The 24,553-nt window shown below is 40.6% G+C and overlaps 1 protein-coding gene across 2 annotated transcripts; it reads right to left on the bottom strand.

Annotated features, from left to right (window-relative positions):
• Positions 1 to 295: 295 nt before the first annotated feature.
• CKAP2L (cytoskeleton associated protein 2 like) lies at positions 296 to 23,400 on the bottom strand. 2 transcript variants are annotated; one of them, XM_065929181.1, is made up of 9 exons: positions 23,318 to 23,400; positions 21,224 to 21,290; positions 17,695 to 17,746; positions 15,402 to 16,642; positions 11,975 to 12,182; positions 7,818 to 7,973; positions 4,486 to 4,549; positions 2,878 to 3,067; positions 296 to 1,452 (listed from the first exon to the last, which is right to left on the bottom strand). In XM_065929181.1, exons 1-9 carry the CDS (start codon positions 23,346 to 23,348, stop codon positions 1,227 to 1,229), a joined length of 2,235 nt encoding a protein of 744 aa, XP_065785253.1. In that variant the 5' UTR covers positions 23,349 to 23,400; the 3' UTR covers positions 296 to 1,226. The 2 variants fall into 2 exon arrangements, with proteins under 2 accessions (XP_065785253.1, XP_065785254.1); XM_065929182.1 differs by having other exon boundaries at positions 2,878 to 3,046.
• Positions 23,401 to 24,553: the final 1,153 nt, after the last annotated feature.

The raw sequence follows: 24,553 nt of genomic DNA, 5'->3' as shown, positions 1-24,553 counted from the left end.
TGTTGTTCAGTCGCTAAGCTGTGTCTGACCGTTTGGGTCCTCATGGACTGTAGCCCGCCAGGCTCCATTGTCCATGGGATTTCCCAGGCAAGAATACTGGAGTGAGTTGCCATTTCCTTCTCCAGGGGATCTTCTTGACTCAGGGATCGAACCCAGGTCTCCTACTTCTCAGGCAGAGTCTTTACCACTGAGCTACCTGGGAAGCCTGTGTTTCCACAGAGACACCCCTAATTCTCTAGGCCAAGCTACCATCACAGTTTTCTGTAATAAATAAGATAAATAAGCAGGAATGAACAAAGGTTAATTTTTTTTAAGATAATATAAATATCAAGAAAACTGAAATCTAAAATACATCAACTAGGTCCTTTGTACTTTATATTTACACAATGATTCTGACTGGGAAAGGTGAATGGGGAGTCTCTGGGGCTTAGGTGGTCTTCTCAGGCCAGATGTCCCTTACAGAGCATAGAACTGAAGAGGCAAGGGTCCTCTCCCCACTGCTCTCTGCTACTCCCTTTTGCTTTATTCTGAAGCATTTCTGAATAATAAATGCAAACTAGGTTTGAATATAAAAAGCTTAATGACCACCCCAATTCAGGATTGTGTATCATTATAGGAAACCAGGCACAGAGAGGATGGGAATTACCCCTCATCTCCAGGGATCTGTGAGGGAAGTCAAAGATCACACAGAAAAGTCATTTCTGACCTCTAAGCCAAGGCATGGCTGGTGTAAGCTCATCAGCTAAATGAGGGCATTTAACCAGATGGTGGGTTACATTCCATCTAAGTGGGGAAGGCCAGTGTCTAGGCTCTGGTCTTTCAGGCTGTGAGGACCTGCCCTCTCTGCTAGGGCAGATGCAGGAAGGAAAGTTTATCATATTGTGGATCTGACTTCCTGATATAAAAGTAACTATGGTGGGATTAAGGTAGGTCAATAAAATTATAAAATTTTCTGTACTTGTGGGATAAATTAATTTTCAAAAGTTGGAAATTTATGTATGCTGTGAAACTGTGGCCAACTCCAGTCTTAAATAAACCAGACTTTCCTGCAGGGATATAAAATTTGAGAGTCAGTCCCGGTGAGTTACTTTTCAAGTTCCAAGGGCCCATGTCCTGCATCCACAATGCCTCTCCATTGTACAGTTTCTCCCAGGTCACCTGGGTAAGTACATTTCTTGTCTCATGGAGGCTCTGAAATGTCTCTTAAAAAAGAAAGCATCAAAAAATTATGATTCAGGGACTTGAAACCCTAACGTTACAGGCAAAGCCTCATTTTTGCGGAATATAAAGCACTCGGTCTCTTCCACTTCTAAGAGCTCGGTGAGAGAAGCCACCACGAGGTCGTGTTCCTGCAGCATTTCCGGGTAGCGGGACACGGCTCGTTCGATCCTGGCCGAACGCCTCACGGGTGTGATCAGCTTCATGTCCTGCACCTCTGGCATCCCACTTATCCTAAGAGAGCAAGAGGTGCATTCAAAACCTTGTAACTCCTTTCAAAATTCTACTTATTATTTTTTTCTTATTCTCTAATAAAACACGAGAGAATCTCAACATTGACTGATACAAGAGATGTGTCTAGGGCAGCTCTCATCCTAAGACGGACGTTTCCTGAATGTTAGAATGGACTGGGTGGAGTCCATCTGTTGTCAGATGGTGTCAGCAGAGGGATTTCTTTGAATGAAGTGCTAAGTGTGGTTTTGTTTGAAGTCAACTACTTGGCAGTTGGTGTTTGTTCATTCCATAAACTTCCACAGAGTTGACATCCTTTGGGGAAATTGGGCCTAACACCAAAAAAGGCTTGACTAAAGAATTCAAAGACACTTTCTAGCTTCGACAGTAAATTATCCAAAAACATCTTTTAAGATGGTGGACCAAACCACAGATGGAGATTGCAGCAAACTGGGCATCTTCCTGGTAAGGGCTTTCTTATCATGCATTCTTATAATATGCATTCTTATACTAGCCTGAAAGATAAGCTGCAGAGACTTTCCACGGAGTGAATTCTGGCCACAGGAAACAAAATCACAGATTACATTAGTCTTATAAAACTCATGGCCAGTCTGCTGAAAATGCTCCTAAAAGTTCCCAAGCCAGTGAGAGGTGGCTTTCACATCAGCAGCTTAACTTCATCCACCCATGAGCGGAGTATAGTGGGGAAATGACACATCTGAGAGAGGTGTTTAGAGTGGAAGAAGCTCAGCTGTGCTCCCCAGGAAAGTAAGACAAAGAACTTATGGTTTTGGTGCTTTTGTTTGAAATTTTCCTTTCAAGAGCACGAACAATGACATTGATACCCTGACACAGTTCCTTAAATTATTACACATTCTGTCTTAAACTTCCACTTGTTTCAAAACCAAACACTTGATACATGAGCAGCCTCTAACTAGTACAGTCCTGACAGCCCTCCTTGTTCTTACAGGCTGTTCACGGCCCCTTCCTTCCCATAGCTCCAGAGGTTGCCCTTGCTTAGCAATTTGTGCAGTACTCCCACTCCTGACCCCCAGGAAAGGTAGGTGGGATCTGCCATTGCAGGACAAAAGAGGGTGAAGGGGGAGGACTGATTCCAGGAGGAAGGGGTGACTCCACTCCAACACCGCTCCTGACTCTGGCAACTCCTTCCTCACAGGAAGGTCAGATCTCCTTGGAGGTGCTGTGGTGGGGTGGGGTGTGTACAGAGAAAGGACTTTCTCCCTGGCATGGGTTCCACCCCTCTCCTTCCCCTCTTTCCCTTAACACCAAAGATGGATTAGATCCTGCTCATATGAGGCAGGAAGTATTCATATCACTAATCTGCTGGTATTCCGGATCTTCAGAGGAGAAGCTGACAATTGAACTTAATTTAGACCTGCGAACACAAAAACTTTACAACGTGCTTACCGAGGGATTGGGGCGATCTGTAATTTGATACCAGGATGACCATCCTGTTCTGACTTTGTTATTTGGGGTGTTACTGACATCTGTTCGATCTCTTTTGGGGAAAGGCAAGATGCTCCAGATTCTGTCTTCTTGGCCAGCTCTTCTACTGATGTTATATTAGTTTCAGCAACTAAGGAGTTAGAGATAATTCCTATGTATATAAGGTCAAAAGGAAAGACTTAGCAATTTAATACTGAAGCTAAAAAAATTAATACAGTGAAACAGGAATATCTCCATGACTTCTTAGTGATTCTTATGGATTCCATATGCTAAATAAAGAGTAACTGATTTGGAGTGGGACTTAACAACTAGCTTTTCCCACTAAGCCTTGTAGTAATATGCTGCTGCATTAAGCCTCCTCCTAACCAGTCCTCCACACAGCCTTTGGGCCTGTGAGAATGGATCCCTGCTACCCTTTCAATATTCTAAATACATCCCCAGTCTTATTCATTCTTGAAGGAGCTCCCCTAGTGACTAACCATTGGCCTCTTACCCTCATTCCACACCTTGGGTCAATTCTCCTAGCTCATTAGGGTTAACCCACTTGACCTTCTGATCCCCTTGGACCCAGGGATGACCAAATGGCTCTCACCTTGGACGTAGGTGTAAATGTCTTGTGTTAACACAATATGCTTCATAGCCTAACCAACATAGCAACCAAAATGAAGGGAAGGAAATTTGACTGAGACAGATAGATATACTATGGCTGGAGGCTGAGACCCCAAGAGAGGCCAACAGGTGGAAAAAGGCATGAATTCCTGTCTCTCTCTCTTTTTTTAATCCTTTAAAGAACACTGCCATATATTATAAACAAATATCTGAATTGTAGCATCGTTCTCAGTAAGGGTACCATTGAGTATATATATACTACAATCTTATTCCTAAAAGTAATGGGTTAGTTGGCTGTAATTCCACATGGCTTGATTGGTCCCCAAAGTTCAATCTACTCTTAATGGAAAAAGATTTGTCACCTTTTAAGATTATAAAAGTAATCCATTTTATTTTCTCAAGCTGTCTTCCCCCCAACCCTGTTCATATCACAAATATAATTATATATATTGTAATTATATTGTATATATAATGTGCCACTCGCTTTATTTGGCACATTTTTCATAGAAGAATTCTCTAAAGGTTTTGACCAATGACAGCAATTGTGAACTATGTGAAATGATTCCTGAGATGGCTATGTTTTAAAGGTAGAACATGAATTTGGATGTATCCAGGTGGGTGGGCATGTAACAATTAAACACATAACTTAAACTAAAGTACCTCTCCTCTCTGGCTCAGTCTCTCCTGGTAAAGAGCCTCTTGTCTTCTCTCCAAGGAAGCAAGTCACCCTGGTCCAGGATGCTCTGGTGGGAAACCTTTGTTTGGTGTTGGAGCAGTATATTTACTTGTAATAATAGAAATCAATCAGCTAATGATGAAAGCTGAAAGGTCCACACCAGGGAAACCAAGAAGCAAGAGGCATTTCAGTGAACTTAAAATTCTTCTTTCCCTATATGTGTTCCTCAGTGACCTTTGCTTGAGTAACTAGAGGGAATGAATTTAAAAACAAAATAGCAGTACCTTCTGTGGTTCTGTTTTGGTCTTGCAAAATATTAAGGACAACTTCTCGCAACTCTTGTATTGGCTAGAAGGAAGAAAATACACGAATGGTATATTAAAAACATTCATGGAAAAAAATGACCCAAGGAATTTATGATGTTGTTTAACAACGAATGGTATATTAAAAACATTCATGGAAAAAAATGACCCAAGGAATTTATGATGTTGTTTAACATCAAATAGACTTTTTATAACAAGAATGTTTCCCTTTTTAATCTCTTGTCTAACTATAAGTAACATTTAAAAGGCTTCAGTTTTAGCTTTACAGGAAAAATAAAGGAAGAGAAAAAATATTGGTTTAAATGCTGGCATGCTTGACTTTAATGAAGAGATGAATTCATGGAACGTTGTCTATAATTAAATTTCTTTAAATCAAATTGGGTTTCTTATTGACTGACATGATCCCATCAAAGATGTATTCCCATATCAAGATTCTAATCCAAAGATACAGAACTAAGCTATACAGAAAATCTTATATATGTTTTAAGTGTTGTCTTAACTGAATTTTTGTTTTTATCATGAAAGTCATATGTCAATACACACAACTGAACAATAGGTCAAAGTTAAAAAGGAAAACTACCCATAATCCCATCATCTAAATATAACTAAATATAACCTTTAGTTAGCATTTTAGACAATTTTCCCCCAGCTTTTCCTTTCATTCTTTTATTTGGTAACATAATATAAAAAAACACTAAACTAAAAGCTATCACAGAAAAGTAATTTTCTGATAAAATTATCTGAGATAGTCTTCCTTCCCCCCCCTTCCTTTTTAAAGTATGAAAACAATGCCATGAAACAGAACATCACAAATGAACTGTACTTTCTCATAGGAACACAGTATTTAGAGGCTGGTCTTCCTGACCTGGGACCCTGTATCAAATAAATAACAGATACAAACTGAAAATAGAGCATAAAAGCAAAGCTGTCTATACATTTTTACAAAAGCAAAAATGCTTAAGCTAAACACTTAAGGAAATGGGAATAAATGTACAGAATACATTGCAAAGCATCTTAATTATATTAAACACTCATTAAGTATATATTTTAATAAGCCTCTGGTTAAAGATGATAGATTGAGTACACAAATATGCCTAATCCCTCTTGAAACTCTTCTGAAATGATTTTAAAAAGGGGTTAAAAGGAGGGAATAGCCACAGAGAATAGAAGAAATAGCAACAAGAATGTAGAAGGAAGAGGTAACCAACTTGACCAATGAAAGAGTCAAATTCTATGCTGGCAGTTTGGCTGAGAAAGAATCTGATTCAACCCCAAAGCCTCTGAAAGGTTCAGGAATTGCTGGAGGGCTCGAGAACGTCTGTCAAAAAGCAGTCACACCTGGGAATTGCCTGGCAGTTCAGGGATTAGGACTTGGTGCTTTCACTGCCAGGCCTGGATTCCATCCCTGGTCAGGGAAGAGCCTGAAAGCTGGTGGTTTGGCCAATCAGTCAATAAAAACAATCAGACCTCCAAATCCACCCTGCATCCCTGAACTCCAGGCAGACTGGTGGCTCTGCCCCGCCCACCTTCACCCCAACAGGGCAGCAGGCACATATGCTCCAAGTCTCTGGGTATTGTCATGCAAGACTGAGGGTGGGGGTGTTTGCTGAAAAAAGGGATAAATGAAAGTTTCCACGCTGAAGGTTGAGACTCCCAGCTCCCTTTTCCCCAATAAGGGGAACTGGTAGCTCAGTTCCTGGTTCTTGGGAAGGAGGATGAATGAGCCTTCTTCAGAGAATATGACCAGCCTTAGAGGAACGACCAGAAGATACTGATATTGGGGGTTCTTCAATCAGCTGACTCAGCCAGATCACTCTGTGGTAAAGCCTCATCTGTGACCAGAGTTTTTAATAAGTTTTTAAAACCTACTTCATACACATACAAATAGTCCAGTTTTACCAGCATCTGAGTAGAACCTCTAAAGAACAATAGAGAATACAACCAACCAAACACCCCATTCTTCCTTAAAAAAAAGGAGATGAGAGAAGAAAAAGCATTGGAGAAGAGTCAGGCAGTGCAGGAAGAAAAGGTAACTTGATAGTTCTGGTGAAAGGAGATCCCAGAATGACAACTGATAAAGATGGGGGTGAAGAACCACCAGTTGGTCACTCACCACAATCAGAGAAAGCCCAGCAGTGCAGCAGTGAAGACCTAGCATAACCAAAGGAAAAAAAAAAGAAGAAGAACCCAAGGAAAAGAAATCAACAGAATGTAATATTTTGAAAGTATTGAAAAATATAGATAATTATAGAAGAGTTTGGAAATACTAAGCAAAGGGAAAACAAGAAAATAATTTCAGGAAAACTAGAAAACCATACTTAAAAGGCAAAGTAACCATAATATGTACTACATGGATCAGTGTATACGTCTCACCTATTTATGACAATGTGAGCACTAGACAGTGATCAGAATGTCTGTATGATTCTAATGGAAATATCGAGGACAGTGAAGTCTTCAGGGGTGATGGGGTGTCTGTGTGTGTGCTGGGGATCTGTGCAGATGTGTGTGAAAAAGAGGGTTAGATCCTCATCCTGCAGAGTTAGAAGTCTACAAATCATGTCTAAAGATAAAAAAATCAAGAAGTAGTAATTTTAGCACATTATCTGAAATTATCAAGGTAACAAAATACTCATTTTGCTGTCAGTGGGAAATGAGAGGGAAGGGAAATAGGCCTTATGGTATAGACTTTATCAAACTATTTAAACTATGACCATGTAAAACTCTGATTTTGAACAATCATGGAAAAGGTATGGTAGAACATACAATGACATAGAAAATGATATTATAGGGAAAAGAGTTTTAAGACTATTTGATGCAGTCTTTGTTAAATTATATATAGACAGTGGTTTTACTAGGTTTTAGAATCACAAGTTACTTCATGAACTGGCCTTGAATGATTGATCTATGGATATTGATGTGTTGGGTTTAATATATTTTTTAGGTTCTTTACGGTGAGGTATGACTTTCTAAGTATTGGATATTGATGTTATACTATAATTTTCTATGCTGTTGCTTCCCATAAGTGCGCATTTCTACAATGAGTGTTAAGTGAGACATATTCACTTGACAAGAAAGTGACTCTATTTGTTTACATGTGACACTATTTTCTAGAAAATAAAAATTTCAATTAAAATGTTCACAAAGGACATATTGTACTTCATATTTTGTATACAACTTTATGAAGTAAATTAGAACCTTTATCATTACATTATATAACTGCCATTTTGCAAACAACAGAGAACTCATATGAAAGAGGAGTTTTAAGAAGTCACCCACTCAAGACAGATACTTACTGTGGCCCCATTTCTAATGGCCTCTTCATAGAGCCCAATAACATCAAAGGTGCCTTTGCCTGCCAACAACTTTGCTTTGCAGATCCAAAATTTAGCAAATTTTTCAGCCTCAGGAATACTGGACAAAATGGCAAATACTTCATTAGAAAGTACACCCTGGAAAAAAAGAAAAATACCCAAAGGTAATTGTTACTGTCTTGCTGTTATTTTCACATCTTTTAATACTTACCATAGCAGGTTTGCAGAAATCAGTCTGATAAGTGTTTTTTTTTAATTAAAAATATTCAATTTTATTGAAGTAGTTTATATAAAAAAATGCACCTATTTAAATAGTTTTGAAGAGTTTTTGCACTGATCATTAAATTTTAAGAGTTAACAAATAGAAAAATGTTTATCATAGCTCAAAGTAAGAAATTGTTCTACCTGTTTATGCAAAACCAAAACCAAACCAAACCCTAGAGTAATCAACCTTCCATGTATTTTTTACATGGTCATAATAATGCGAACACTGAAGAGTGGCCAGAATTTCTGCTTAACTAACAGAAGCATAAGGATGCATAGGCGTGAAAGGGTCATGGATGTACATGTGTATGTGTCGAGGATCCATGCAGGTATGTGTGTGTGTGTGTGTGTGTGTGTGTGTGAGTCACTCTATATAAAGAAGGTTAAACCACACACAAAGGAACTTTATAATGGCTTCATAGGTTTGGACCCTTTCTGCCTTGTATCAAGAGCAGCACAGTGACATGGACTAGAAGGAAAATGGGAGCTACTATGCTCACAATGAACCAAGTAGCACCTCCTACTCTTCCTGAGATGGGAAAGACACAGCGGTAAGCTCACGGTCAAGAATCACTAATGTCTGAGGAAATCAACACTGCATGAAAGAGGCATAAAACTCAACAACCAGAAGAATGAACACTGGTGCAAACAGCTGAGGGCACAAAGAGGAATACATTTTAAGAGTGTTGTAGTCAATATCTTCAGAGTGATAAGAAAATACTGCCATCATAAAACTAGAATCAATGTTATGAAAAAGAATCAATCGATGGGCAGAACAGTGGCACTGCTGAAGAATAAATCAGTGAGCTGAAAATCCAGCTGTGGAATTCTTCCAGAACCCAGTGAAACAGAACAAAGTAATGAAGTATATAAAAGAGTTCTGGAGGACACATCTATACTCTATATTGGATATATTTATTAGATACATCTATATTGGATACATTCCAATATCCATGTAATAGAATTTCTTCAAAGACACAGAGAAAGAACAAAGCTGAACATGCACTGCAGTTATACAAGAAAATTCCCAAGGACTGAACAGAGAAACAAGTGTTCAGACTGTAAGGTCCCCAGAGAGCTAAGCAAGATGGATGAAAAAAGACCCATACTCAGAAAACCAAGGATAAAAAGAAAATCTTAAATTCATCCAGAGAGGGAAAAAAAAAACCAAGATTACCTACAGAGGAATGAGAGATTGACATGAGACTTTAATAAATCAACAATTCCAGATGCAAGAAAGAAAATGAAACAGAAACTTTCAAATCTTCCAGGAAAAACCATCTGAATTTAGAAATTTCCCCCAGTCAAACTATGAATTCAACATGAAGATGAAATGATGACATTTTTATAAGCATAACAACTCAGAAAGTTTACCATTCAAAAACCATAAAGTTATTCGTGAATGAATTTTAGAATTCAACTGGAAGACTTGAAACAAAAATAGCCACAAGAAGAATATGATATATAGTTGCACACCATGTTTGAACTCATACTTCACACTTTCTTTTGTGAATTCAATTTATATGCTTTCTTTATGAAATAAAAACTGAATCAAACAAAGACATGAAGAAAAATAAGCCAAAAAACACTGCATGTAAATTGAGTTACTAAATAAAATGGCAGAAATAAAGTTAAACATATATGTAATTACAATAAATGTACATGGGCTAAATGCACTTTTTAAAAGCAGAGAGTTTTCCATATTTTGTTAGAGAAATTAAACTATGTATTCATATGAGACATACCTTTAAAAATAGAGAGATAGGGAAAGATTCACCAGACAAGTTGTAACAACAACAAAGCAGGTGTAGCAAGATTAATATCAGACAAAAGAAAAATCAGAGCAAGTCATGAATCTTTATGCACTTAACAACATAACTTTGAAAAATAGAAAGTAAACATTGATAGACAAAGTGACATTATGAAATCACAGTGCCAGTAAAAGACTTTTGGTATATTTTTTTCAGAGCAAAAAAAAAGCAAGTAAATGAACAAAAAAATAATTGTGCTATTTAAAATTCCTAAGTTTGATCTAATGGATATCCATGTAGAATTTTCTGTTCAACCGAGAATACATACACTTTTCAAACACTTTTGGAACATTCACCAAGGCTGATCAGACATTAAGATCAGAAAGAAAATTTCAACAAATTCCATCATAGGCTACATTCACCAACCACAAAGCAGTATAATTAAAAATTGACAGACAAGTAGCCAGAAAAACAAAAACAAACAAACAAAACCCAACACCAACAAAACCAACTACATATCTGGAAGTTAAAAGATACTTTTCTAAGGTAACTTCTGGGTTGAAGACCTCAAAATGGAAATATCAAACTAGCAACAAACGAGAACGTGTCAGTTATTGAACTTCAGTGTCTTAGCTCTAAACCCACCTTTTATCCTCTGCTTTGATGTACAGAATTCTCTAAGTCTTTAAATCACTTTCTGTTTTGACAGCAGTTCCTTGATGGGTTCCGCCAGTGTGGGGCAGGAGAGGAAGGCTGCAGGCTGGAGAAGAGGGGACTTCCTCTTTCTCGTTTGCTTTCATCACCCCACTAACGGTCCTTCACTCTGGCAGCAGCAGTTGGTTCTAGCCTCTACCTTTTTTACCCTGGCATGCATGGATCCTGCCTCACTGTGCTCCTTCAGAGGCAAAAGCCCCAACTGGGTAGTTAGGATCCTTTTCTCCAGGTCTGAATCCCAGCCCCATAGGGCCCTCCTGCAGCTCCTGTGGTACCAGCATCCTAAGAGCTGGAGTCCCGTTTACACCAGGGTTTGTCTCTCCCAGCTTCTAGGTTCTGACGTCCCCAACCTCTCTTTGTTCCCCTAGACCCAGTGAATGCTGCTAGCTGCTTCCTGCAGTTACTGCCACTGTTACTGAGACTCATTTCTGCTGTCAGTTCTGTGTGTGGCACCCCTCTCTCCTTTGATGATTCCCTTATCATTTCTGTGCACACAGGCTCACAGAGTACTTTACAGGCAGCATCTGTGCCTCTTTGTGATGTGTCCATGGAGTCAGAAGGGACTGGGCATTTTTGACCCTCAAGGGCAGCCGTTAATCAATGACCATGGAATGACTAATGCCACAGTTTCCTTGCCCCGATCAGGACAGCTCTGAGAGAGGAGACCTGCGCTGTCTCTGGAGCTCCCAGGTGCTGCAGTGACCCTCCATGAACTCTGCTTGAGACCACATCCTGCCTGCCCTCTTTCTGCTCTGATCCCATATCCCCAACTCCCCTCCCAGTTGTCCCTTGGAGCCTCTTCCTAGTAAACTACTTCCACACAAATTCTCCTCGTAGGGTCTGCTTCCAGGGAACTCACATGAGACACTGTGAAAGTGATCTTCATATTACATTCTTTCTACTGAGATTTCTTGTGTTTCTCTTTTCCTGACTTGACTCTTAACTGATATGAAACATTACCTAGTCAAACCTGAAGGATAAGACCAAAGCTAAATTTGGAGGCTAGGCCTTGCCTTTTGACTATAGCTTCATCTCCAAATGTCAAATGTGAATTCTTTGGACCTTGATACACAAAGAAGGCAAAGTTCCTTTTGGATCATTCTGGATCCAGACTGCTTGGGTTAATTTCCCAACTTCTCTGGGCTTCAGCTTCATTTATAAAGTGAATATAGTAAGAGTTGTTATGATAATTGTATGAGATAATATAAATGAAGTGCTTAGAACAGTACCTGGCATACCAGGAGCCATTATTTAAGTATGTATATTATTATTACTATCACTCCTCCTTGTTAAAAGGAGTAGCTAAATTTCTGCTTAGACAGAGGTTGTCTCCCCGAAACTATACTTAAGAAAAGTGTTTAAAAACCCTAAGACTTGGCAAAGCTTTGGAAGATTATCGTTCTCACTCACCCTTTCAATGAGTTGCAGACATTCTGTCAGAGTGCTGTTAATTTTATTGGACAGTTCAAGTTGTGCTTTCTTTTCTTCCTCTTCTTTTTCCATACTCTTCCAGAATGAAATATTCATTTCCTCTATTATTTTTCTTTTTGTTTTAAGCTCCATAGGAGGCCGTTTATAGATTTTCCCCTTAGATTTCCGCCATTCTTCCAATTGTTTCCTGTTATACAATTAAAACAGGGAACGGGTTTAGGGTTTTTTTTCTGGTACATGGTTTTAAGATTCTAAAGTACGACCAGCATAGATTAGCACTGCACACCTTCAACTGCAAAATCGGGAGAATGTTTTAAAAACAAGTTACTAATTGTTAAGGAGGCACTGGTTGCTCCCACCCTTCAGAAGGGTAGATGCCAGATGGAGTAGTAGGAAACATGTGGTTAGCATCTCCATCTTCAAATTCCTTAATTTCCTGATTGTTATTCAGTCGCTAAGTCATGTCTGACTCTTTGTGACCCAGACTGCAGCATGCCAGGCTTCCTTGTCCTTCACTATCTCAATAATTCCCTGATTATTCTTCAATATTATTCCCTGAAAATTTTATTTCACCTGTATGCTACTTCTAACAATTGCTTTCTCAAGACATCCCTCCATCTTCGAGATCACTAACTCAGCACTCCATTTCTCTTCTCATAAGCTCTGTATCTGCCACTCAACCAGATGTGGCAAACCTATATTCTGCCCTCAGTAGGGTCTTGACCAAAGTGACCCACTTGGTCCAGTTCCTTAAGCCTCTCCTGATGACACAGGACCCCTGCTCCCCCTACCAGGGTCAATAATTTCAGGGCTCCTTTCTTAGGTAGCTAGTCTCTGATGGCACCAAGTCCTAGGCCTCACCTTCCCCACACTGTTCACACTCTGCACCCCTGCTTTGAGGCAGTCCACAGACTACTGTTGGTGGTGGCACCAAAATATGAGGACCCAAGCATCTGCATGTAGGCTCTTCAGCTTCTTTAAATCACAACTACACTTTTAAGACTCACAAATGTACATTTCAGCCCAGATCATTCCCTAGGGCCCCAAACTTTGTAAAACCCTCTGCCTAATTGATATCTGTTACTTGATGTCTGGCAGGTATTTAAAATTTAATATCATCCAAAACAAAGCTCTTGATTTTCACCTCTAAATCTTTTCCCAAAGAGCCTTCCCTACATATGTAAATACTATCCCAACTTACCCAGCTGCTAGGGCCTAAAACTAGAAGTTGTCGTGAGTAGTCCTTTCTTTCCTTGCATCTGACACATCATCATATAGTCAGTACTGCTTCTGTCCCCACTGCTACTATTCTTGGTCCAGTGCACCATTACCTTCTGCCTGGAACGCTGCAGCAAGCCTCCTAAGTCACCTCCTTGCTTCCACTCTAATCCTTTTCAGATTTATCCTGTGCACAGCTGCTAGTGATCTTTACAAGGTAAACCAGAGTCACTGCCAGGAACTTCTCATGGCTCTTGGTATAAAATTCAAAATGTTCTCCATGGCCAGAGGCGCAGAGCAATGTGCCACCCGCCTACTCCTCCAGACTCACGTCTCACCACTCTCCTGCTCACTCCCTGCCATCCAGGAGCCCTGGCTTCCTTCCAGTCACCTGACCCAAGCTCATTCCTGTCTCGGGCCTTGTACTATCAGTCTTTGGTCCTCTACTCAAATGAAACCTCCTTGAAGGGGTAATTTTCTGTAATTAATCTTATTTAATCAATGTGTTGGTACTCTATTAATATCTTCTGTACTGGAAAGCGAGGTCTGTGAAGACGGAAACCTTGGATGGCCTAGTGCCTAGCATGGTGTTTGGAACACATTAAGTGTTTAATTACTGTAAAATTCACCTTTTCTGGCACACAGTTCTGTGCACGTTGACAAATGCATGAATATCATGTCACTGTGACTATAATCAAGATATAACACCCTTAAAGATTCCCTGATATTTCTTGGTCGTCAGCCATGCCACCCACATCCAACTCCCAGCAATCACAGATCTGTTTGCTGTCCTTACTGTTTTGCTTTTGCCAGAAAATCAACAACTATTAACACTCTTAGAATTTGCCTTTTCTAAAGTCAACTCATTCCCAGGACTTGAAAGCCATAAATTTATTATTCTAGTACTTTCCATATACACATCAGAAAAAAACCATTCCCTGAAAGTAGACTGTGACCATGTACACCCCACTGTATCTCTCAGTGCCTGACACATTGTAGGTGCTGAAGGAACACTCTAGGAATGAAGATCTATTCCCTCAAAGGACTCCTCCTTTTTTGGTCATCAACGCTGGTCAATTGTAATCAGACTATCTTATGATCCACTGTAGGTTATGTGGTCTAGACTGTGAGCTCCAGGGTAGGGACCCTGACCTCCTTGTTCACCAGCTCCAGGTCTTTGCATTCAGTTTTCTATTAAGAAGACTTGTCTTTCTTCTGGTTACTGTCCTTTTCCCAGCCCAGTTGTCACTGTTGAAAGTACCTCCCCTGACCCTTCTATCTAAAAAAATCATCCCAGCCTCCCTTTCTCAATCACCTCACCCTGAATCAAGTTGTTTATTTTCTGTTTCTTCAGGGGGCAGAGAGCTTGTCAGTTGTGCTCAGGACTGTATTAGAAAATAAATCCTGCCCTCACTTCACTCTGCTACACCTTTTAGCTACCATCTTATTTTATGTGGTCCTTTCACCCTTGACAAGAATCTCCTTATTTTCTACTCCAACCAAGTGTACCAAGGTGCTTCTCCTGGGATGTTCACCACATCATGAGAATATATATGGTCCTGTGCAGAAAGTGTATGAAATCCTTTGGCTCAGTTTCAGGCATCACCTATGTTAATGCCTGAGGTCCTGATTTCTACCATCTGAACTCTATGTGAACTGCTTACTTCTTTCTGCTTCAGTTTACTTTCCAAGAAACTTGGCCTGCTCAGACTCATAGAAGCTTCCTGCTCCTTCTTCCCTGATAACCTTTCTGGCTTTACGCACTAGTTGGCTTGATGAAGGATTACCATCTCTGCACTTCCTATCTATGCAAGTTCACTACTCTGGCTCCTCCCACCCTGCCTCTGTTCTGTCCCTATGGGGCACTTCCTGCATGAATAGTCTACCTCTGGAACCCCTACTTCTTGGTCAACTATTTTGCTTGAATTTCTTTTTAAAAAAAGAAATTAAAAAGAAAAAAATTAAAAGGAAAATAAAAAATAAATTATTTCAAGCATACAGAAGATTACAGAGAACAATCTCCACCCAGCTCTATCAAGTCTTAATATTTGCTTTGAATTTTTAAGAGTTATAGCTAAAAATTACCCAGCAGCCATTATTTATGACCCATTTCCTGACTTTAGCTCTCTTGATGGTCAATTTGCCTAGCCATCTCAATTTGCAAAACTCTGGAATTAAAATAAAGTACCTTCGATCCTCTGCTGCGATCTTCTGACGTGGATTAGTTTGGGTCCCATCTGGGACTCCTCTTTCACTTACGGTTGGGCCACCAGCTTGAATCCGGGGAGCTGTCTTGTTTAGAAAACAGTTCTGGGGAGGAGCGCCTTTGATCTTGGAGTCCAGAGTCCGTGCTCTTTGCTGACAGCTGTTGTTGCATTTATTCCCAGTGGCTCCATTTGCTCTGATGCTAGGGGTGTTTGGAATGACAGAGTTAAAGCTGCCAACAGTCAAATTTGGCCTTTGGCTTATGGCTTTTGATTTCTGCAGTGCATATGATGTCTGAGGTCTACAACAAGCCTGAGTGGGTTTATGATCTTGCTTAATGTTTGGATGTCTGTGGTTACATCCTCCTTGAAGCGCATTGGGGTGCGTACTGGGTTTGCTGTGTTTTACTTTCTGCTCAGTAACAGCGTATGGCTGTAACTTAGTTTCATTTGGTCTTTCATACTTACCTCTATTAACCTTTACAGCCTTTATGTCCTTAACCACTGTTTTCTTTGTGGCTTGAGATCTATTAAGTGTCTGGACAAAGTGAGAGGGAAGGGTTTTGGGGGGTTTCCCTCCTGGTCTTATAAGGTCTGCTCCTCTAGAGAGTTGCTGAGACTTCCCTGGTGGAACCCTGGTTTGTGTTTCTTCAACAAATGGTTTCCTAACTCTCTGTGTCAGAGCAGCACCGTTCCTTGAGCTTTTGCCCAAGACTTCTCCGGTAGGAGCCAAAGTGCTTTTGGTTTGATTCCTTTTGGGCTTATTTATGGTCCAGGATTCAGGATTTGGCTTCCTTTCAGAGTCTGGTAAGCCTTGGGGCAAGTTCTCTTTATTCATCTCCTTTAGACAGCCACCCAGGGATTCATTTTCAACATGCATATTGTCCACAGGGTTTGTACATTTAGCAGTTCTTTGATCTGTTACCTGCTGCTTTGTAGTTTTCAGTTCCTGTATATTAAGTGATCCCATGGTTTCTCTTGGCTGTTCTCCATCAGTGGACGATCCAAATCCATGCAGCTGTTGACTATTGCCAGGAGGCTTACCGTTTGGGTTAGAAGAAACACTTTCTGAAGTGAGCCTTTTGCCTAGTTTTGGTGGCTCCAACTTTGGCCTCTGAGACCTGGTGATGTTGGCAGGTTTGGACTGCAGTTTAATGCTGATGGATCTTGTAGCTTTGACTGGCAAGGCAACATGGTTGGTAACATCCTTTTTGGGTCCAATAGTCTAAAAAGACAAATAAAGGTAAAAACATTAGTCCATTGTTTTTAAAGTAAAAAAAAAAAAAAACTAGTTATTTTGTTTATAACTTAAGAAAATTGATCCTGACAAAACAAAGATTCACTAATAGATGACTTTTATAACTTGAGTTCCTATTAGAAATATATTAGAATCCTTTAGCTTGATAGAATTAAGCAGAGATGCAGTGAACACACAAATATTGCTATTTAACAAAATAAACAGGTACTTGCTGAGTGCTCACTATGTCCCAGTGAAGTGTCCTTCCTGGAATTCCGGAAAGATACATACAAAATAAACTTATGTTAGGGTACCTCCTGAGTTCTTCCTCATACTTTCTTTTGTTTTTTTGTTTTGGTTGCATCAAGAGGCAAGTGGGATCTTAGTTCCGTGACTAGAGATCGAACCCGCGTACCCAGCAGAGGAAGTGCGGAGTCTTATTAACCTCTGAATCACCAGGGAAGTCCCTTCCTAGTACTTTCTATTGCTACACTAATTCTCTTAAAACAACACTGCCTTTGAAAGGTCAGAGTGTCACTTAAGGAACACTGTCTCATTCTGGAGACTAGTGGTATGGAGTGGTGGGATATGCTGGCAGGCCTGAGATACTTTGAGACAGCTCTGAAGAAGCATCAAACATCTCAGTAGAAAGTGAGTCATATTTGTGAAGTTAGGACAGGGTTTTAAGGTTAGATTCTACATTATTCATAAGTAAATACTTCAGTCATGTGACTTAATTTTGATAAGAAAGGGAGGACTAGGTAGCAGAAAACTGAAAACTAGGGAGGGGTGTTTAGAATTAATATGGTAAATAACAGGAACAGGCCACTGAGGATTCTACAGCATCCACATTGAAAGCAATTACTTAGAAAGGAGAATTTGTCAGAGATTTACTGACTATCTAGGGAAAGATATGTCAGTGCTAGAGCTATGACTTTCTGTTTTTGGTTTGGTAATATGATGAATAATTACTATGTAAATTTCATGAATGTGTAACCAGAACCACTTGGCATTAAGGGCAAAGACTAATTTCTACTTACAGATTTAGAAGGTGGAGGATTTGGGCAATTATTCTTGGCTTTCAGGTAAGGCCTAAAAAAGATGAAATAAGATTAATTCTTAGTATAGGAGAATCAGCAAGGCTTGGGAGTACAGTGATTAAAAATATTAAAAATTATTGTGGTTATAATTTTAAATCATTAGAATTTCCATGTGACTAAAAAATTCAAAAATTATAATTAATAAGAAGTCTCCTTATCATCCTTTCCTTAGTCCTATTATTCCACTCCTTGGTGATCATGACCACTCTTACCTATTTTATTTCTGTGATCCTTTCATAGATGTCCTATGCATAGATACAACATTCTAACAATATTAATAAAATATGTTTTCTTCATATCTGCATAGTTTTACTCATTTAAACATCATTCCCTGAACACTGCAATGTGCCAGGCACTAGAGATTCAACGCCAAATAAGATAAATGCTTCTTTAAAAAGCGTGTTTGTTTTCTGAGTCTGTTTTGCAAATAAATTCATTTGTATTAAATCAGCTATACTTCAACGTAAAATAAAAAAACTTGCTTGTTTTTTAAGTGTCTTCAACTAGTTAATTTTTAGGTGAGGAAAGTGATATAAATAAAAGAACACAGAGGCACACATGAAAACTAGTGAGACAGAAAACTTAAAAAAAAAAAAGATAAGTAGAGGAGAATTTAGATTCAAACTTCACAGATCATAAACTGCCAAACAGGAACTTTGATCAAGACTTGACATTTGTTTCTCTGGTCTTGGATGCACATCCCAGGAGGGCAGGGACTGCTTTGTTTTGGTAAGCACCTTATCTCTAGAACCAAGAGTGATTGATACATTATATGTATTAAGTAAATTGGTGAATAAATGAATTAAATTTATTTATTTAATCAAGGAAATCACATCAAGTAAAAACTCAAAGTAAAAGAAGGCAAGAATATACAGTGGAGAAAAGACAGCCTCTTTATTTTAATTTTTTTTCCAGAGTTAGTTTTATTTTATTTATTTATTTCTTCTATTTATTTTTGTTAGTTGGAGGCTAATTACTTTACAATATTGTAGTGGTTTTTGCCATACACTGACATGAATCAGCCATGGATTTACATGTGTTCCCCATCCTGATCCCCCTTCCTACCTCCCTCTCCATCCCATCCCTCTGGGTCTTCCCAGTGCACCAGCCCTGAGCACTTGTCTCATGCATTCAACCTGGGCTGGTGATCTGTTTCACCCTTGATAGTCTACTTGTTTCAATGCTGTTCTCTCTGAACATCCCACCCTCGCCTTCTCCCATAGAGTCTAAAAGTCTATTCTGTACATCTGTGTCTCTTTTTCTGTTTTGTATATAGGGCTATCATTACCATCTTTCTAAATTCCATATATATGCGTTAGTATACTGTATTGGTCTTTCTCTTTCTGGCTTACTTCACTCTGTATAATGGGTTCCAGTTTCATCCATCTCATTAGAACTGATTCAAATGAATTATTTTTAATGGCTGAGTAATATTTCATGGTGTATATGTACCACAGCTTGCTTATCCATTAGTCTGCTGATGGGCATCTAGGTTGCTTCCATGACCTGGCTATTATAAACGGTGCTGCAATGAACATTGGGGTGCACGTGTCTCTTTCAGATCTGGTTTCCTCGATGTGTATGCCCAGGAGTGGGATTGCTGGGTCATATGGCAGTTCTATTTCCAGTTTTTTAAGGAATCTCCACACTGTTCTCCATAGCGGCTGTACTAGTTTGCATTCCCACCAACAGTGTAAGAGGGTTCCCTTTTCTCCACACCCTCTCCAGCATTTATTGCTTGTAGACTTTTGGATAGCAGCCATCCTGACGGGTGTGTAATGGTACCTCATTGTGGTTTTGATTTGCATTTCTCTGATAATGAGTGATGTTGAGCATCTTTTCATGTGTTTGTTAGCCATCTGTATGTCTTCTTTGGAGAAGTGTCTGTTTAGATCTTTGGCCCATTTTTTGAGTAGGTCATGTATTTTTCTGGAATTGAGCTGCAGGAGTTGCTTGTATATTTTTGAGATTAATCCTTTGTCTGTTGCTTCGCTTGCTATTATTTTCTCCCAATCTGAGGGGTGTCTTTTCACCTTGCTTATAGTTTCCTTTGCTGTGCAAAAGCTTTTAAGTTTCATTAGGTTCCATTTATTTATTTTTGCTTTTATTTTCAATATTCTGGGAGGTGGGTCATAGAGGATCCTGCTGTGATTTATGTTGGAGAGTGTTTTGCCTATGTTCTCCTCTAGGAGTTTTATAGTTTCTGGTCTTACACTTAGATCTTTAATTTATTTTGATTTTATTTTTGTGTATGGTGTTAGAAAGTGTTCTAGTTTCATTCTTTTACAAGTGGTTGACCAGTTTTCCCAACACCATTTGTTAAAGAGGTTGTCTTTTTTCCATTGTATATTCTTGCCTCCTTTGTCAAAGATAAGGTGTTCATAGGTATGTGGATTTATCTCTGGGCTTTCTATTTTATTCCATTGATCTATATTTTAAGACAGCCTCTTTAATAAGTGGTACTGGGAAAACTGGACAACTACATGTAAAAGAATGAAATTAGAACACTTCCTAACACTACACACAAAAATAAACTCAAAGGGACTTTCTTGGTGGTCCATCGGTTAAAACTCTGCTTCCAATGCAGGTGGCATGGGTACAATTCCTGGTTGGGGGAACTAAGATCCCATATGCCATATGGCTCAGCCAAAAAAAGAAAAAGAAAAAAACTCAAAATTGGATTAAAGATCTAAATTTAAGGCCAGAAACTAATAAACTCTTAGAGGAAAACACAGGCAGAATACTCTTTGACATAAATTTCAACAAGATCCTTTTTGACCCACCTCCTGAAGTAATGGAAATAAAAATAAACAAATGGGACCTAACTAAACTTAAAAGCTCTGGCACTGCAAGGGAAACTACAAACAAGATGAAAAACTCAAAGTAAAAGGAAGCTAAAACAAAGGCTGAAAGCTAACTTTGTAAAAATTCATTTTCAACTAAAAATTTAGCAACATGTTGGGGAGAAAAACATATCAGTGCTAAGGTAAGTGTGGTGACACCATTGAGATGACAAGATGTTGACAAAAGAGAAGAGTGAGGCCGTCATATTCTGTTCAACTCCCCAGTCAGTGCTAAGAGGAAGACCCAACCATACTCTCAGGCTAGAGGATGGGGATGTGCAGTTTATAGAGGAGGGATTATATAACTGGCTCTCGTTTTAGAAAGCAGCACCAGGACCAGGACCATCCCTCTCCCAGCAAACAAAGCAGAGATGGGAGAAGCTTCCAGCATTGTAGGTGCTACTGTAGACCCTTCTCTCTCACCTTGGGAGACTCACAATAATAATGCTTTAATCTTTGCCAACATTTTTATCACGCCTGCACCAAAATGCCCTTTTTGAATAATCCTAGGATCCTAATACAGTCTGAGCAGACTGCAAACAAACGGGTTATGTTTTGGCAGAGCTTTAAATTGCCATTAGCAACCAGGGCAACAGAACTTGCATAACTGTGGGAGATAGACTCACTTGGTGTTTTGGCACTTCAGTTTTCCCTTGGCTGCTAGGTACTCCTGCAGCTTTCTCTGCCGCTCTTCTGCAAAACAGACAAGCAAACAACAGAATTTTAGCTCAAGATTTTAACAAGCTCATTTATATTCTAAAAGAAGGCACTTTTCTGTATTGATTTTGGTGTTGGACCATAATGTTTTAAAGTCCCGAGCACTACAGACTTGCCTCCAGGTTCACATACACATTGACAATAAAATTTGTATGTCTCATTTTATGCTAAGCTCTTTACACTTACATTACTTCCTTTAATCTGCAAAAAAAATCCTATAAGGAATTTTAGTCTGAAATTTAAACATGGATAAAGGCTATACAGGGAATTTCCTGGTGGCTCATGCAGTAAAGAATTTGCCTGCCAATGCAGGAGATCCTGGTTTGATCCCTGGGTCAGGAGGATCCCCGGGAGAAGGAACTGGCAACCCACTGCAGTATTCTTGCCTGGGAAATCCTCTGGACAGAGGAGCTTGGTGGGCTACCATCCATGTGGTTGCAAGAGTCAGACATGACTTAGCAATTAAACAACAACAAAATGGTATACAAAGCCAGACTTTGAAACCAGGTTTATTCAACCCAGAGCCCTTGCTCAGAGCCACTGCTCTCAGCTACAACCTATCAAGTTTTGCATGAAAAATGCTATTACTGGCCCACCTGAGCTGGTGAGTTCAGGGCTTGTTTTATTAATCCCTTCTGACAGGAGTGATGATTTTTGCCCACAAACCCTTTCTTTTGGAATGAAGGACAAAATAGGCTAGGCTGGAGGTTCATCGCAAACATCTATCCATATAGTGACTTTCTTTCTAAGCAAGCTATCTGTGAGGGGATGAAAAGTCAGTATTTCTCTCTTCGAGAAGTTTCAACCTGGTAGTGGTGATAAAAGCGGGTCAAAAAAAGAACTATGGGAGTCCAGGGCAGGAACTGAGTGAGGGGAGTGGGCGATTGGAATAGGCTAAAAAAGACCCTGATGCTGGGAAACATTGAAGGCAGGAGGAGAAGAGGACAACAGAGGACGAGATGGTTGGATGGCAACACCAACTCAATAGACATGAGTTTGAGTAAACTCCAGGAGACAGTGAAGGACAGGGAAGCCTGGCGTGCTGCAGTCCATTGGGTCGCAAAGGGTCAGGCATGCCTTAACGGCCAAACAAAAACAACAGCTATAGAGGGTGCAAAACAACTCAATCTCATTTAAATTGAGTTGCGCTGTGTTTTGATATCTGGTTCTGATCCTTCCCCAGGAGACAGCTGTGTTGAGAGGACTGATGGAGTTGAGAGATGTGGCTGGAATCCCAGTTCTATGATGTCTAGCCAGTTAGCAAACCTTGCTGTTGCTGAGCAGATAAAATGGGGCAGAAATGCCCATTTTTAAGGGCTGTTGTGTAAAATGCCTAAGACAGTGCCTGGGCCCTGGGAGACAGTCGACAGGTATTGTTGCAGAAATTAACAAAACTTTGTGCATTTTGGAGCAGGTGACAGATATCTGAGAGGGAATATTTAAAAAGCCAACAAAGGGCTCCAGACACATTTAGGAAGTCAGGGAGCCCAGGACCCTCAGCATCGATGCAGATTTAACCCATCGGCTTCCAGGGCGCATGTGCTCCAAGAAGACCTCCACGTCTGGGTGAGACCCGCCTTGACAGCTGTCACAGTCAGCTTGGGCGGGCGGCGTAGCCCTGAGGGCCACACCCCGGCTCCTCCTGAAGCCAAATCTGGACTGCTGGAGCGCTTGGCTTTCCACTGGTTGTGCGATCTCGCGCAAGGACCCTCGGTTCTTTCCCAAACGAGGTGACAATGGCAGCTTTTTGCAGAGCTGCTGCGGGACTCTTTGGGAGGGTGCCTGGGAGGCGTGGCCCCGCGCACAGCCTCCCAGAACCCCAGCCGCGTTTTCTCACCGAGGCCTGGAGCGTGGGCTTGAGCCAGTCCCCGCTGAACCAAAAACGCCCACGGGGAGACAGAGGCAGGCAGGCAAGCAATCGGGTCACTTCCGCAGAAAGGACTCACCCGGGGTCCTCCCTTCGTCCCCGCCCGTAATACACAGCTGCTGGAGGTCATACTTACCAGCAGCGGCGGAGAGTCCAGGCCGCACCATGATTCTCAAACGACAGTTTTTCTTCAAAGGCCGCGCCAGGAGAGAAAGCCGGAGCGCCGCGTTTGCGTCCGCTCTCATTGGCTCCCGTGGGTTTGAAACATGCCAATCGGAAGCCTGGGAGGGCGGGCCCGAAGGAAATAGGTGCATTTCGGTTGGCTCTACGCTTCAAGTCCCACCCTGGGGCCATTTGATTGGAAGAATGTACAGGGAAAGAGCCGTTGGCATTGAAGACGGCTGGTTGGGCGGGAGGCGGAGCCCTCCCCACCCCTTTAAGGATGAGGTTTCTGGGTTGCTGCGCTTTCAGTTACGAGAAAGGTGGCCAGGAGTGGCGACAGGGCGGGGGGTGCACCCGGGCCCCACAGACAAAGCTCCTCCTCCGCCCTTTCAGATTCTAAGGTTCATATAAAAATAGTATAAAACCAAATTGATGAATTTGGCAGCTCCTCACGAGTATACGTCCTACTTTTTATGGGTCTCTGAAGTTAAATGATCTTAGTTCTTAGTACAGCAGTTCCTGGGTGCTCAGTCGCTTAAATCGTGTCTGACTCTGTGCGACCCTGTGGGCTGTAGCCCGCCAGGCTTCACTGTCCATGAGATTCTGCAGGCGAGAATACTGGAGTGGGTTGCCATTTCCTCCTTCAGGGGATCTTCCCCACCCAGAGCTCAAACCCGCGTCTCTTAGGTCTCCTGCTTCGCAGGATTTTTTGCTATTAGCGCCGCCTGGGAAGCCCTAGTACTGAAGGGTGACTCCTCTTTGTTTTTTATTATGGTAAGATATACAAAGCAAAGCTTACCATTTAAGTCATTTTTAAGTGTACAATTCAGTGTCATTAAATACATTTACAATGTTGTACAATTATCATCACTGTAAAAAAGTAATAAATAGGAACCCCCAATAGATTAGGGAGACCAGCAGGGGGAGATGTCATATCCTGTGACCATAAGTAAGTGAAAGTTGCTCAGTAACCTCTGACTCTTTGTGACCCCATGGACTGTAGCCTGCCAAGCTCCTCTGTTCATGGAATTCTCCAGGCAAGAATACTGTAAACATAGCAAGCCCAATAATAATAAGAAAGGCTCCTTTTCCCTGACAAAGACTTGCCAGTGAAAAGCCAGGGACTCAGTTTATTACAATCCCCTTCCCCCAACTTTCTTTCTCCCCTCTAAAAGCATTTTTCTTCACTTGACTTGAATGTGGTGGCTTG

The sequence above is a fragment of the Muntiacus reevesi genome, chromosome 3, assembly GCF_963930625.1.
Source record: "Muntiacus reevesi chromosome 3, mMunRee1.1, whole genome shotgun sequence".
NCBI lineage: Eukaryota > Metazoa > Chordata > Mammalia > Artiodactyla > Cervidae > Muntiacus > Muntiacus reevesi.
The sequence above is the reverse complement of the archived record's forward strand: the minus strand, read 5'-3'. Positions and strand labels throughout refer to the sequence as shown.

What these genes read in the sequence shown, in the direction of transcription:
- CKAP2L (XM_065929181.1), bottom strand. Translation starts at nt 23,348, where the DNA reads ATGGTGCGGCCTGGACTCTCCGCCGCTGCTG. An exon ending in ATCCTCCACCTTCTAAATCT is followed by an intron (nt 16,643 to 17,694) that starts GTAAGTAGAAAT and finishes TTGTCTTTTTAG; the next exon opens with ACTATTGGACCCAAAAAGGA. An exon ending in CCATTAGAAATGGGGCCACA is followed by an intron (nt 4,550 to 7,817) that starts GTAAGTATCTGT and finishes TCTTCCTTCTAG; the next exon opens with CCAATACAAGAGTTGCGAGA.